We start from the raw sequence: 14,810 nt of genomic DNA, 5'->3' as shown, positions 1-14,810 counted from the left end.
CTCATATTTAAAAATAATTTTGTTAACTGAAGTCGTTTGTACAAAGTGTACAATCAGAATACTGTATGGCCAGCTTTAGACCGCTGTTACCAAAGCAGGTGTCCCTGTTAAAAATTCCCCTTTGTTCCAGTTCTGAATCACTACTGAGAAAGTTAGGTTACCAGGTCAGTTGTCTTTAGGGCAAAAAGTTAGGCTAAATCTCAGTAAAGAAATGGATGGTCAAATCTTACAGATAATGGTATCCTATTTTACCCAAACTAAAAGAAATGTTTTGACTTTAGATCTTCTTAGTGTATATAAAGAAAAACATTTGAATGTTTGGATAAAGCAGGGGAGGGGTCTATTTAAACCCTTTGTGAAGTAAAACACAAAATGCACCCACATTGATTAGAAAAAACTAGGGCCGCAGGAAGTATCAATGGTACTACAAGTGCGGAGACCTCATTCAGATCTTAAGTGCTCTATTGAGAGCCACGAGTCTCTCTGCCACGGGGGCAGATTAGACTTGCAGTTTTCGCAATTCTCAAATCTCTGTGAATGGATATGCTGTGCAGATAGGGCCATGAAGAGTTGTGACATGAAGAGTTGTGACTCGTACATAATTAACCACTTAGCTGCGGAAAGTTTTACCCCCTTCCTGACCAGGCCATTTTTTTTCGATACGGCACTGCATTGTTTTAACTAACAATTGTACGATCGTGCAATGTTTATTTTTTGCGCTATAATACAAAAAAGAACCATAATTTTGAAAAATAAAAAATACATTTCTCTAGGACACTAGGCAGGAAAAAGCTTGACTATGCCTATGGGCAGTCCCAGGGGGTATACACCCACTCTAAGCTATAGGCACTCAGTTTTGTTATAAAGTGTCAGAAGAAAGCAAACTCCACAGAGGAGTGGGTGCTGTGTCCGTCAATGAACCTCAGAGAAATAGATTTTACAGTAAGTCAAAAATCTCATTTTCTTTCATTCATTGACAGACACAGCTCCTGATTCGTCTTAACCATTGGGACGTCCTAAAGCAGCGTAAAACACGAGGGAGGGGAAAACATCAGAAAAAAATTCCCAAGGCTAACCACAGCCAACCCAGGCAACAGAGCTCAACCATAAACAACTGGAGCTCTCCTGAAAAACAAGGCCACCTTCTGGGGCAGCGTAAGCAGAGAAACTCACAAATATTTTCAAAGAGAAGCTTCAGTAGAGCTAAAAGCACCTCATTAACTTTCCAGGGTGGCAACGGAGCCGCACTGAAGGAACCAAATGTCAGACACCCTGAAGAAAAGGTACGCACTAGGGAGTTAGTGGCCAAAGGTCGATGGAAAAAGACTGCCAAAACCAGATACCTGGCCCCTGATGGTACTCAAGGCCAATTTCTGTTCAAACCCCCCCCCCCCCCCGATCCACCGAGAAGGTGCGAGGATGAACCCAAACCCAAGAGACTCACATCACATCTTCCACGTACGATGGTAGATCTTCATAGGAGGCAGATTTCGTAGCTTTTAACAGTGTAGGAATCACTGATTCAAACAAACCTCCATCCTTAAGCACCTGGCGTTTAAACAGCCAAGCCGTTAAAGCCAGCGACTGTAAAGCAGGATGGAAGAGTGGTCCTTGGAACAGCAGATCCTCCCTGAGAGGAAGTCCCCAAGGAGCATCGGAGACCAGTCATACCAGATCGACATACCAAGACCGGCGAGGCCAGTCTGGAGCCACTAGAATGACCGGAATCCCTTCTGCCTGAATCCTGCACAGGAGTCGTGGCAGAAGTTTGAGAGGGCTGAAACAAATCAGTCAACCCACCTTAGAATGCCGGGTACAAACCAAGCAGCCAGTACACTTGTTATGCCACCTAGGTGGTTGACATACACCATGGCCGTGGCATTGCCAGAAAGAATTCGTACCCGAAGACAATTGTCTAATGAGCCAGACAAACCCCGATCACTCGGAGTTCGAGTACACTAATCAGCAGTCTGGGCTCTGCCAGAGTCCAGACCCCCTAAACACGTCTGTGCTGAGGACGCCTCCCCACCCAGACATGCTGGCATCCATGGAGACAACCGTTCAGTACAGGGGACAAGGATTTTTCCTGATGAAGTGCCGGAGAGAGAAGCCACCACTAGAGACCGTGGATCCTTGACCCATTTCACGAGAATCTAATTAGGAGAGACCGCCTCGCCCGGCACGCGCCTGCAAGCCCGGAGGGATGTCCGTCTGCTGAACAACAGAAGCTGCATTGCCTCCTGCGATGTCTGGAGTTTTTCCCGAGGAGACAGGGGCTGAGGCAGAGTCCAGAGTCAGACCCAGACAGTCCAGTTTTTGTGGACAGAACCAAAAGCCGGCTCCTGAATGTTCAGGATCCAACCAAACTCCCTCACAGCTGGCAGAACAATCTCCAGTAGTCCATCAAAGCAGTCAGAGACCCCACTTGCAGAAGATCGTCCAGGTAGCCCAGTGCTGCGATCCCCCGCTGACTCAATGCCAGCACCGGGGCCAATACTCCTGTGAAGACCCGAGGTGTGGAGGTGAGACCAAAGGTCAGCGCCACAAAATGATAATGCTCCTCGTCCACGGCAAAAAACAGAGGAAGCGCTGGCGACCAGCACATATGTGCAGGTAGGCATACATATATCAAAAGAAGCGAGAAGAAATCCCCCTGAAGTAGACATGCCCTTACCATGTGAATGGACTCCATGCAAAACTTCTGTACTCGCACAAAGCAGCTTAGCGCCTTGAGGTCCAGAATTGGACATACCTTGCCTTCCTTCCTGGGGACTAAAGAGGTTTGAGTAAAAACCCCTGAAAATGTTCAGAAGACGGAAACAGAACAATCACCCCTTGGAAGTTACAAATCTTGCACTGCCTCAAAAGAGATCCCAGAAGCGATCTGAGGACAAGTGCAGGTTGGAGGAGAAAAAAAACCTTTACGGAGGACAAGACCGATCTCATAGCCTCACCGAATAACTTTGTGGAGCCATTTGACCTGTACCAGGGAGGTCCATGGATCCGGAAACCAGCGAAGACGTCCCCCCACCCCAGATACGGATGAGGGCGCCCCTTCATGCAGCCTTGTCCGCAGAAGAGCCCGCTTGTGACTTGCCAGACCAGGTCCTCTTGGAACCTCTGGTGGAGGCCCTGACTTTTAATCCATTGTCTTGAGACCCTGAGAGATGAAAAGCCTGCTTAGGAGCTGAGGAGAATGTCCCACGTCTACGACGGGGCTCCTTGCCCTTGGTAGCCTGCGGAAGAAGAGTACTCTTCCCCCCTGTGAGAAACTTCATTTCATCCAAGGAAGCTCCAAACAGGCAATCGCCTTCAAGAGGGAAATCAGATAAGGCCTTCTTAGAAGTCTAGTCCGCAGACCAGCATTTCAGACAGACAGTACACCGAAGGACCACTGCTGATACTGACAGCCTAGAAATCAAAGGAGCCGCATCCAAAGAGGCATCACAAAAACTGTAGCCCCTGGACCAACTGGTCCACCAGCTCTGCAAAGAGGGGGGGGGGGGAGGGCTGTTCTCCCTCCAGGTCCCGGCGTGAAAGCTTAGCCCACTCAGTCAGAGTTTGCGACACCAGGGCAATAGTAATTACCGGCATAATTGCCGTACCAGCCACAGCGCACATATAGTGGGCCAGAGCATGCACCCTCTTATTAGCTGGACCTGTAAAGGTCGGGGACTCCTCAACCAGGATGAAGGTAACCCAATTTGACTTGGAAACCGGCGAGTCTACTACAGGTGGGACTGTCCCCCTTTAACGCAGTAAATACTCATAAGGATACCGCAAACAAAAAACACCTTGCAACCATTGCATTTTGGACAACCCCACTGTTTGTGACAAGTTGTCAAGGTAAGCGGAACGAGGAACACCCTCGCCGCTTTGGAGGACATGTGGGTGCCAAAAGGAACTGGTGCCGCCGGTGTGGCATCAACTGCAACCTCCATTTTTAAAGTTTCACGCACTGACACAAACAGTGCATCCACCAGCGCCTATTTAAGCACATTTAGAGGAGCAGAGGAATCATTCTCACTATCTGAGCACTCGGTGCGTGGACGCAGACCCAGTAGGATTGCTATATACAGAGCTCAACCCGAAAACCTAATCAGGGGAGGCCACCGACTGCGATCCCGCAAGGGGATGCCGGACAAGGGGGTCGCCCTCCATAGGAGGACATAAAAGGACATAGCCCCTTTAAAAAGGGGGCCGCCCGCCGTGACGCGGACGCACAGGCAGGGTACCCTCGCTAAAACAAGGATGGTGCCCCACACAATGGCGGAAAGACTGTCAAAAAGCAAGCGCCCCCACAGGGCCACCCGGTTCAAAGGAAGGTGCCAAGCTGACCATATGGCCCAGCAGACCGCAAGCCACGGCTTAAATTGTTGTGGGGGCCCAGCAACAATTGCACGAATCCTCAGCCCAAAGAAGCCCAAAGAAGAGTGGGGGTGCTTCAGCTAACCCCCCCCCCCCCCCAATGGTGGCGCTTATTAGGCCGCAAGCTGCTGCCTACACTTTTGAGGGCGCCCAGCTGCCAGGAGGAGAGCCCCAGTGGAGCCAACCACACAGGGGCAGCGGAGGGGAAGGCGGATGCCCAAACGGGAGGCAGTGGCTTCAGCCACGATCGCAAGGGCGCCTCATACAGTTTCCGAGTAGTAGGCCGCAAAGCCACGGTCTAAATTTTCAGCCGGATCCAAAGACCCAAAGTGAACGAAAATTTAAAGGGGCTGGGGGGGGGGGGGACCCCAAGGGTCTGACCATCCCAGGGAGGGGCCCACTTCAACCCCAAAACCCTCAAGGGGTAAGGGGGGGGGTGCAGCTACTTACCATACCATAACAGCTTCGGGCAGGACACTGCTCCAACGTAATGTGGGTGCTGTCGGCCAGGAGGAAACGCTGCGACTGAGGCCGAAGCCAGTTCATATGTGTCCTCGCGAGACTTAACTCGCAGGTCAGCCCCCCCCATCCAGTGTGGCTATGTCGCGGCCGACCTAGCGCAGAGCTGCGGTCTGCACGGGCTCACTGGTCAGACTGGGGGGGGGGGGGGGGGTGGACCCTAATGATCTATATTATCTAGTTTGTCGCCCAGTCTGGCACCTGATTGCACTTCTCACAGGAACAAAATAATAAGAGGTAAAAAAATTCCATTTAAAATGAAAAAGTTGCCAGGACCCGAGATTCCAGCAAGGATCTAGGTCCTTACTCTTGACTAGGCCATCCTGGCCATCTCCTGCACGAAATAACATATACGTACGGGATTTATTGCCGCTGGGCCGCCCTGCTGCAGTATATATACACACACACACACATATATATATATATATATATATACACACACACACAGGAGATTTTTTATATATATCTATATCATCAGGTGTCTGCGGCAAGAAGCACGCCCAAATTCAGTAAGGGGGGGGGGGTGGTTTGGAAAGTATGGACTGTAACCATTTATATTATATTACACACTAAGTGTCCATTCACACTTGTGCGACTTAAAGATTGTGTAGTTTCCATTTTGACTTTAGCGTGCGACTGTTCTGATTTTGAAGCAACTTTGGATTTGACCAATGTGATTGTTTTGTTTATGCTTTACAAAGTCGTCAGACGTGCAGAATGGAAAAAAAATTTGTTTGGTTTCTTCATTTTCTAACGTTTGAATTGTGTGTGAAGAATAGCTGGCTTTTAAGGAGCGGGCCGGGAAGCCGGCCACTGTAGCCTTAACAACCGATGACTCTTTATCAGTCAACAGATTTCCCCACTGACAGCTGAATGTTAAAAAAAAAAAAAGGCATTTTTGACTTACCGTAAAATCCATTTCTCTGATGTTCATAGACCGACACAGCTCCTGATATTCTAAACCATTGCGTTATATACTGCCCCGTACAGGAGTAGGACACTAGGCAGAAAAAAAAAAAAAAAAAGTCTGGCTACATCTACGAGCAGTCCTAGGTGATGTACTCCCTCTCTCTGCTATAGGTACTTTTGTTACAAACAGTGTCAGAGAAAATGCAACAATGAACATAAGAGAAATGGATTTTACGGTAGGTCAAAAATCTCTCTTTCGTTGTTTGATGGACACAGCTCCTGATATTCTTAATTATTGGGATGTCCCAAAGCAGTGTTAAATATGAGGGGTGGGAACAGCAAAAAAATTCCCAAGGCTAAAAAACAGTAGCCAACCAGGCAATGGGCTCAACCAAAACTGGAGCCCACCTGAAAAAAACAATACACCCTCAAAAGAGGACCAAGTCTTATAAACAGCAGCCTGCAAAACCTTGCAGCCAAAAGAGGAATCCGCAGATGCCAACACATCAACACTAAAGTGTGCACCAACGACCAGGTGGACACCTTGCAAACCTGCATCACTGACGCCTGATGACAGAAGGCCCAGGAGACAATGAGCGCCCAAGTAGAGCGCGCCTTGATAGGGAAAGGAGGAACCTGACCCCTGATGGATAGGCCAGAATCACCGTCTGTCTGATCCATCAGGGAATGGTCGCAGAGGAAATCGTGAGACTTCCTAAAAAACTCAATAGCTTCCAGGTACATCCTAATTGCCTTAACCACATGCAAGGCAATTTTCTTAGGATGTTTAGGCCTCGGACACAGGGAAGGCAACACAATGACTTCATTGAAATGGAAATAAGAGACAACCTTTGGAAGGAATGACGGACAGGGGCGAAGAACCCCCTTATATCTCTGTGAACCACCAAGTAAGGTGAACGGACAGAATAATGCCGCCAGTCAACACAAGATCTTCATTCCCACCTTCTGAGACAGCGTAAACAAGGGAATTGCTCCCAGAATCTAGGTAAACTTCTGGAGGACCAAAAGCACCAAATTGAGGTCCCAAGGCGGCAACGGAGACTGCATTGGAGGAAACAAGTGGGGAACAACCTGAAGAAAAGTACGCACCAGGGAATGTGTGGCCAAGGGTCGTTGAAAGAAGACCGCCAAAACTGACACCTGACCTTTGATGGTAAAGGCCAATTTATGTTCAACCCCCTGTGAAGGAAGGTCAAGATCCCAGCCACCGAGAAGGAGCGAGGATGATCCCCAAGGGACTCACATCAGGCGATGTACGTCTTCCACCTGCCATGGTAGGTCTTCCTAGAAGTAGATTTCCTAGCTTTTAACAGCATTGGAATCACCAATTCAGACCAACTCCTATCCTTTAGTACCTTGTTTTTTAAACAGCCAAGCTGTCAAAGCCAGCAACTGTAAGGCAGGGTGGAAGATTGGTCGTTTGCACAGCAGATCCTCCTGGAAGGAAGCTTCCAAGGAACGTTGGTGACCAGCCACATCAGATCGGCGTACCAAGCCCGGAGAGACCAGTCCGGGGCCGCCAAGATGACCGGAAACCCTTCTGCCTCGATCCTGCGTAGAAGTCTAGGCAGAAGCTTGAGAGGAGGGAAGGCGTAAATCAGACGATGGTCACAAATAAAATCCGGCGCTTACCAATTGGTGATGGTGAAGAGTGCGGTGCCTGACTGATCCTGAGCTGCTAAAGGAAGACCCCTTGGGAGGGGGGCAACAGAAAAAAGCCAAACAGAGAGAAAGCGCTGGCAGGAGCAGGCTACCTGGTGCTGGTATCCACTAGCAGTGCCCTAACCAGTGAGCACTAAGGAGACTAGCTCATAAAAATTCAAAGTTTATTGTAAATCCAAAGTGATAAAACAGAGTAAGCCAAACCTATAAAAAAAGTTCCACCGCTGCAATAACGCAGGGGGTAGAATACCTTTGAAAAGGGAAGCCTCGATCCGTCCTCCACGATGGAGTCTGCACTGGAGCCGTACGATGTAGCAAGCAGAAGGGTGCTCTCTCCAGTGAAGGAGGGGGGTTGTCAGGGCCGCTTGATGTAGGGAGGGGGATGCAATCTAGCCAAGTGACCGGGATGGATGTACAGTGTAACGTGCCTCGGCCGTGGGACGCTGCAGTCTGGTCACTGTCCACCTGTTACTGGATGATGACATCCTTCACCGCGCTTAGGCTCCGGGCATCAGGGGGAGGAGGCGGAAGAAGAGGCCAGCACCTGAGGTCGTCCTGTCCCTATAGCAACATGTTTTTCCATCGTAAATCAGACAATACTAACCCCACGGGGCCACCAGTGCGTCGGTGGCGTCCGCCAGAGGATCCCGTGACCGTGCCACAAACCTCTGCACCCTTCTGTTGAGCCGAGACGCCAACAGATCCACCTCGGGATTGCCCCACCGGAGACACAACTGATGAAACCCCTCCGGATGAAGAGACCATTCCCCCTGGAACGAACATTCTGCCCACCTGAGAATGCCGGCTACCTCCAGAGCCGCCAGGACATTTCTTGTGCCCCCTTGGTGATTGACATAAGCCACAACTGTGTCATTGTCTTATTGAATGCGCACTGGACATCCTTGGAGATGATCTGTCCAACGCTCCAGGCAAAGCCTGATCTCCGAGAGCTCCAGGATATTGATCGGTAGTCTGGACTCTTCCAGAGTTCAGACCCCCTGAGCAGGATTTCTGTCGAGAACGCCTCCCTACCACCAACAGGCTGGCATTCAATTCAAGGGGAGGAAGGATTTGCCCTGCCGAAGCGATGGAGAACGAAGCCACCAGATTAGGGACCCTTTTGCACGCCGCCTCCCCTCCCCCACCCCCCCAAAATCCATACCAGACCCTTATCCAATCTGGCAACCCAGCAGGTCAGGAGAAGAAAGGGACAAGCGAGTGCTGTTTCCCCCCCCCCCCCTTTTCCTGAACCATACCAGGAAACTGCACCCCTGTGAAGTCATCGACCGAAGGCATGCTGGGTCGGTGCCACCCAGTGACATCAATGTGTGGCCCCGCTCCTTAGTTTTAAGAGCTGGCAGACGGGGGGAGCCTTCGTCAGGATCTTTTTTCAGGTTGACCGGAATTGCAAATGACGATGGATCTACACCAGTTGGCATTTTTTTTTTAATAGAGGAATTGCCAAAAACTGCCTACTGTCAATTTTTACGCCTCACTTTATTTTTGGTGAATGAGTATTCACATGGGAGTGGGGCAGGATCTGGAGCCTATCAACATAGGAATATGTTGCAAGCACCCCCCACCCATGCTCGTCCACATCCTTTACTGACCTGCCAGACTACATGCTTGGATAAGGGTCTGGTATGAATTTATTTATTTGTTTTTAATTTTGGCATGGATTTCCCCTTAAAATCAATGCCAGGAGCTTCAAGTCAGGTATTGCTCTTAGGAGAAACCCTATGCCAAAACTAACAAAAAAAAAAATGGGGGTGGGGGGGGTTGAACGACATTTTTTTATTGCCAGCATTCTTTTCACAAGCAAGCCGAACGTATGTCACGCTGGTGCACCCTCAATCAGCAGATCGTAAGAGCAGTGTCAGGCTTCTGCACGCACTGCCTACAGCTTTTTTGCCCATACACATACGTACATACAGGCTGTCTATTTCAGAGCTGTAGGCAGTGTAAAGCACTTTTATAAAGCAGGTAACTGGAATGAGGATTCTTTTTTTTCTAGAGAATGACAGGGTCATTTTAAAATGGTTTTAAAGGCTTGTACTGCGTTCTATCTATCCTTTTAACTAAATGCAAGGAGCATTCTTCATGCTGACCCCCACACCAATCATGAGTTGTAAATATAGCCATTTTTAGCAGGAGTTCCCTGAGACTGCAATAGTTATTTCAAGGGTTCCTGTGTGTTGAAAAGGCTTATCTAGGTGGTTGGCCTTCCTTCAAGACTAAATGGAAGGATGGGCAGAACATTAGAGGTGTGTCCTCAGTGGCTGCTTCAAGCTCTCTCAAAGTTTCACTTATGCTGAGCGTGTTCCCTCAAGCAGCAGCAGGGGTTGACTTAGGGCTTTTTTCAGACAGGCTTTGCAGGACAAAGATGCAATAGGAGAGGGCCTGGGTTTTTAAAAATCTGAATGTCCCGGGGATGATGGAAAGAATGGGGGATTTTTTTTTGGTGCAGAAAGTTGAACTAACCCTTTATCATATAAGGCCATCACTGTCTTGCAAAACCACTAGGTCCTGCAAATTTGTGCTCCTTAGGTTTACTAGAATACTGTGGAAAAGTCATGCCATTTCATGGGTGCCTAAGCAGCAGGCTGAAAGCAAAGGTACGCTTTTTTTTTCAGACCTAGCAATTTTGCATAGGGGAGGACGAGCAAAAGAAACGCGAAAAGAGTTTTAAATGACGGGTCTACTTAAAAAAAAAAAAAGGGATCGATAAAGTTGTTTGTTGGAAGAGCAGAGGCAGTATTAGGTTTTGAATTGTGCACATATGCTGATGTAGAAAATGCTGACAAGAAGAGAAAATAGTCCACTGACAAGAAGAGAAAATAGTGAGTTGAGCTGAATGATATTGACTGGTAACTGTGCTATTACTTCATCAATAGACAGTCAGCAGACCAGGAGTGTTTATCTAAACAAGCAATGCAGTCACTGAAGTGGAGGGCAAAGATCTGGATGCGCTGTCTATAGGAGGAATGTCTGGGTCACAAAAAAAAATGGGCTCAGGCGTGTTCAGGATCCTAGCCTCAAACACACCTGCCCGATCCCACCAGGAAGCCAACACTGCACACTGCTAATCACAGGCAGTGAGACATTTCTCAGTCTGTGCAGCTGCGGATCGGGAAACGTCTCACTGTGATTAGCGGTGTGCAGTGTCGGCTTCCTGGCGGGATCGAACAGGTGGGTTGGGACTAGGATCCCGAACAGGCCTGAGTCCATCTCTAGTCACAAAGTGTGCACAGAATGCCAAACCCTTTCCTAGATAAAACAGTTCCAATTTAAGCATTTCGACAGTATTAAGCCACTTGCCTGGAGCGCAGCTTTAAAAAAAGTTCTCTTTAAAAAGCTAAGCAATATCAAAAAATAAATCAAAGAAAAAAAAAAAAAAAAAAAAAAAAAAACCACAAACCTACCTTTCTCTTCTTTCTGAGGATCCTCCTCTTCTGTGGGTTGTGAAGGATCATAGTAATCACTCCGATATTGAAAACCCACTGAATTATATGTTCCATCTTCTGCAAGGGCTTCACTTAGCCGCTTATATTCTTCCTCTTGAAGGGAAATAAAAATTGAACTCAATTAGATAACCTGAAGTAAAGCTTCTTAGAAAATCAGATTTCCACAGTAACATACTCCTATTTTTTAAAATAAAAATTTTCTCACATTTACAAAAAGGACAAGTGCAAGACAAAGTTCTGTTTTTTGAATATTTGTCTGCACTAGCTATAATAAAGAGAGTAAACTCCGGTGCACTGAGCTGAAAGCTGAAAATAAAACTATCCTGTGGTCCACATTCAGACAGATGTTTTCCACTCTAATGGGTATTTAAAAACAGATCATATCAGAAAAAAGGAGTAAAAAATAAACAAAGCTTTACGCATCTTTGTTAGGTATTTTGACACACAAGGGTGCTTTTTGTTTAGAACTTCTGTATTCATCTGAAATAGTTAATGTACCTTGCCGTGCTTCCTCTTCAAGCAAGTCCGTATGCAACGCTAAATACCTCTCTTCATCACACAAAGCTTCTATACGAGCCTCTTCTTCAGATATGTTGTAGTTTCTGTTCCATGAGTTGTGCTCTGCATCATATTCAGATAGGTCATGCAAATGACCACGACCATCATACCTGCAACATGAAAACCATGGTAAGAACTAAGCACTGTAAGCTCCAGTGCTTTATTTGAACTTACCTGTCTAAACTGCCCTGACCTAAACTAGACCCACCATAACATGTTGCATTTTTCTGAAATCACGTTTCTCTGATTCATATCAACTTTGCCTAACATTTTTAGATGTACATGGTGAAATTTGGAATACTACATTTGCTACTACTAGTCTGTATAAGAGCTGCATCTTTTCATGTAACGTCAAATGATAGTTCTAATGCGCATTGTTTTCTGCCAATGCATTAGGAGTGCTTACCGTATGTTTTTCAACCACTATGAATACTCTGTTTTATGAGCGTGCAATTGGGGTGTCTGGAAACTTCTAATTTACATTCACACAAACCCGAACACATAAATACCTATCCGAAAGAACCAAACGCTGGAAATTTTCTCACTTCTTTCTGCTAGTCCACATCCGCAGCAGAAATCTTCGCCAGAGAAGCGTGGATCTCTTGGTGGTAAAATCATGGCTAGGCTCCACCCTTAGCCAAACGGCTGAAGAAATAAGTTCTGGTTATGTAGTAGAGAGACACACACATACATGGCAATAGAAACATAAATATGTACTTTAAGGAGGCTCTATCAGTAAGAACAGAAACCAGTAATTACAGATCAAAATTAGTCAAGACTATATGCTCTTATGCCAGTGACAACATGAAAAACTGGAAACTTTGTGCATTTAAAAAAATAGCATCAAATACAAACAAATACATTGGCCAGATTACATAAAAATAGATCGCAGTACAATTATAAAAAAAAAGAATAGAAAGAGCCACCAAAACAGCAGCAAATATCTAAGTCACTGACAAAATACATGTCACTAAAGACAGCATATAGTCTAGATTGATTAAATGAAGCAAAACCTCCTTAATTTACAAACTGGATTATTTAAAATAGAAGTGGAGTTATATTATAACAGAACATATTACAAACACATTAAGCAGATATCACCACTTAATGATGTTTATATTTATTCAATCTGACAGGCAAAAGGCTTTAGACATATCTTTTCCAAATGAAAAACAAAAAAGTCCATAATCCACAAAACAATTGCTCCAACCAAAGCTAAAAAAACAAACAAAAAAAGAAACAAACACATAATAAGTGTTACATAATACAAGAGACAATAGAGATCAAAAAAGTAAATAAATGATATCAGTATTTTAGCAGTAGTGGATATGGACTCCTGGCATCTTTACCGTCACATGTAAGATTTTTTCATTGGAAAAAGATTTTGTACTAGTGAATACTGAAACAGAAGAGATAAAAATAGGCTGATGCTCTCCAAAATATAACTGGACAGTCCATCGATGAAGATTTCCGCCTACAAAAATTGTTGAAAACATAAAATAGCGCAAATAAACATTGAGCTCAAGACATGGAGCTTTTATGCATTAAAAAGGTTAAAGAACAACTCTAGTTCATGAACCAAGAGCAACAAAAAAAAAAATGATGGTTTAAGTTCGCTGCAAAAACATCAGTCAATGCTGAGCATAACTGCAGAATTCCAAAACAACCCAATAAAACACATAAAAAACCAAGGTGCTAAATATGCACACAGGCTTCTACTGCATAGATCATAGTGCATTCATAGCACTGTACCTTGGAAATACTAAAACACAATTCTTTTTTTTAAGGGGGGGTCAAAGATATTTAAGTGCACTGCACAAAATCCAAGCAACGAGGGACACTTACAGTCCCATCTAGGACGACTGAAGAGCGAAACCCGAAACATATTCTGCTTCCATACCAACCGGTAAAAAAAGCAAAGGTTGACTGCAAATTGAATCAAATCAAATAAAGAGCAAACAAAAAGGAATGCTCTGCAAAAACCAACATTGCCTGCCAAAGCACAATTTATAAATCTGATTTCTCATACTTTTCAGCTGTCACTAGATGTCAAGAAATAATACATTTACTTAGAGCTACAATTTTTGAATTGTAAGCAACAGGACACGGTACTTGTAGCAAAAACATCAGATAACTCATATGACTTCACGACAAAGCACCCCTCCCACCATCCACACAAAAATTGCCATATTTGAAAAACTTAGGTTTTACTGATCCGCTTATTCAGAGCTCACACAACCCACAGAATGTCCAACTGGACAGAAGAGACTGAAAAAAATAAGGTAGGTAGTATGTGTAAGACAGTGACTACCCTGAAAATCTCTGCAGGAATATCACAAGAGACCAATACCTTAACCCTTTCACTCAAACAGCTGTTTTTGCACACGTTAAAAAAAAAATGCAGATTTTTGGATTTAAAGTTAAATAAATAAACACCCCCCCAAATATTACACATTTTTTAAAAGCAGAGACTCTGCAGAATAAGATGGTGGTAATTCCAATATCACACAATATTAATCAAACCTGTATTTCCAGTAGAAAAAAAAACATGTCAGTGCACAAAAGGCAATATATTATGCAATTTTATGGTAAAATATAAAAGATGAGGTTGTGCCGAGAGAATAGACACCCAACATGACAAGCTTTGAAGCATGCAGGTGAAACAGCAACAAACTCCAGTATACAAAATTTTCCATAGCCAACACTTTAAAAGCCTTTACAGGTCATCAGAATTAGGCCCCTTTCACACATGGAGTCCATTCAGATCCGCCTGTCAGTTTTTTTGGCGGATCTGAACGGACGCCCCATACATCTCTATGGGGCATCGGATGTCAGCGGAGACATGTCCGCTGACATCCGATCCGTCAAAACCATCCGTCTGGTGGATCAGATGAGAACGGACAGACAATTCCCATCCGATTCCCCCATAGAGAAGAATGGGGACCTGACAGCTGTCTCTCCCCACACAGCGCGGAGACACCGCTGAAAAAAACTGAGTCCACCTGACGGACTCCCGTGTGTGAAAGGGGCCTTACTGCGTTTCCCCCCAAAAAAAGACCTGCAATATAGACCTACCCTGAAAATAAGCCCTAGTTTAGGGTTTGTAAAATCCTAGAATCCACTCTATTACTGTTTTATATAATGTCCAATGTGTTTCTGTAATCTAATAGTGGGAAATACCTTCGGTACAGCGCCGCTCAGTGCGCAGCTGATCTCCCGCTCTGCTGTCCTTCTCTTCTCATAGCTGTCAGCGGGGATCTCAGACACTCCCCTCTGCAGGGACCAGAATGGGTCACAGAAGCGCTGATT

The 14,810-nt window shown here is 45.7% G+C and overlaps 1 protein-coding gene across 1 annotated transcript in view; it reads right to left on the bottom strand.

The window, feature by feature from the left end:
- The window catches only part of SFSWAP (splicing factor SWAP), a 255,941-nt gene that overhangs the window by 229,550 nt on the left and 11,581 nt on the right, over positions 1–14,810 (bottom strand). The window contains exons 2-3 of the mRNA XM_082267458.1: positions 11,442–11,611; positions 10,902–11,036 (exon numbers count right to left, since the gene is read on the bottom strand). Of these exons, the coding sequence (XP_082123584.1) occupies positions 10,902–11,036; positions 11,442–11,611 (305 nt within the window). The remainder of the gene's footprint in view (positions 1–10,901; positions 11,037–11,441; positions 11,612–14,810) is intronic.

The sequence above is a fragment of the Pelophylax lessonae genome, assembly GCF_965119305.1.
Source record: "Pelophylax lessonae genome assembly, chromosome: 1".
NCBI classification, from domain to species: domain Eukaryota; kingdom Metazoa; phylum Chordata; class Amphibia; order Anura; family Ranidae; genus Pelophylax; species Pelophylax lessonae.
This window is presented reverse-complemented; position numbering and strand designations above follow the sequence as displayed.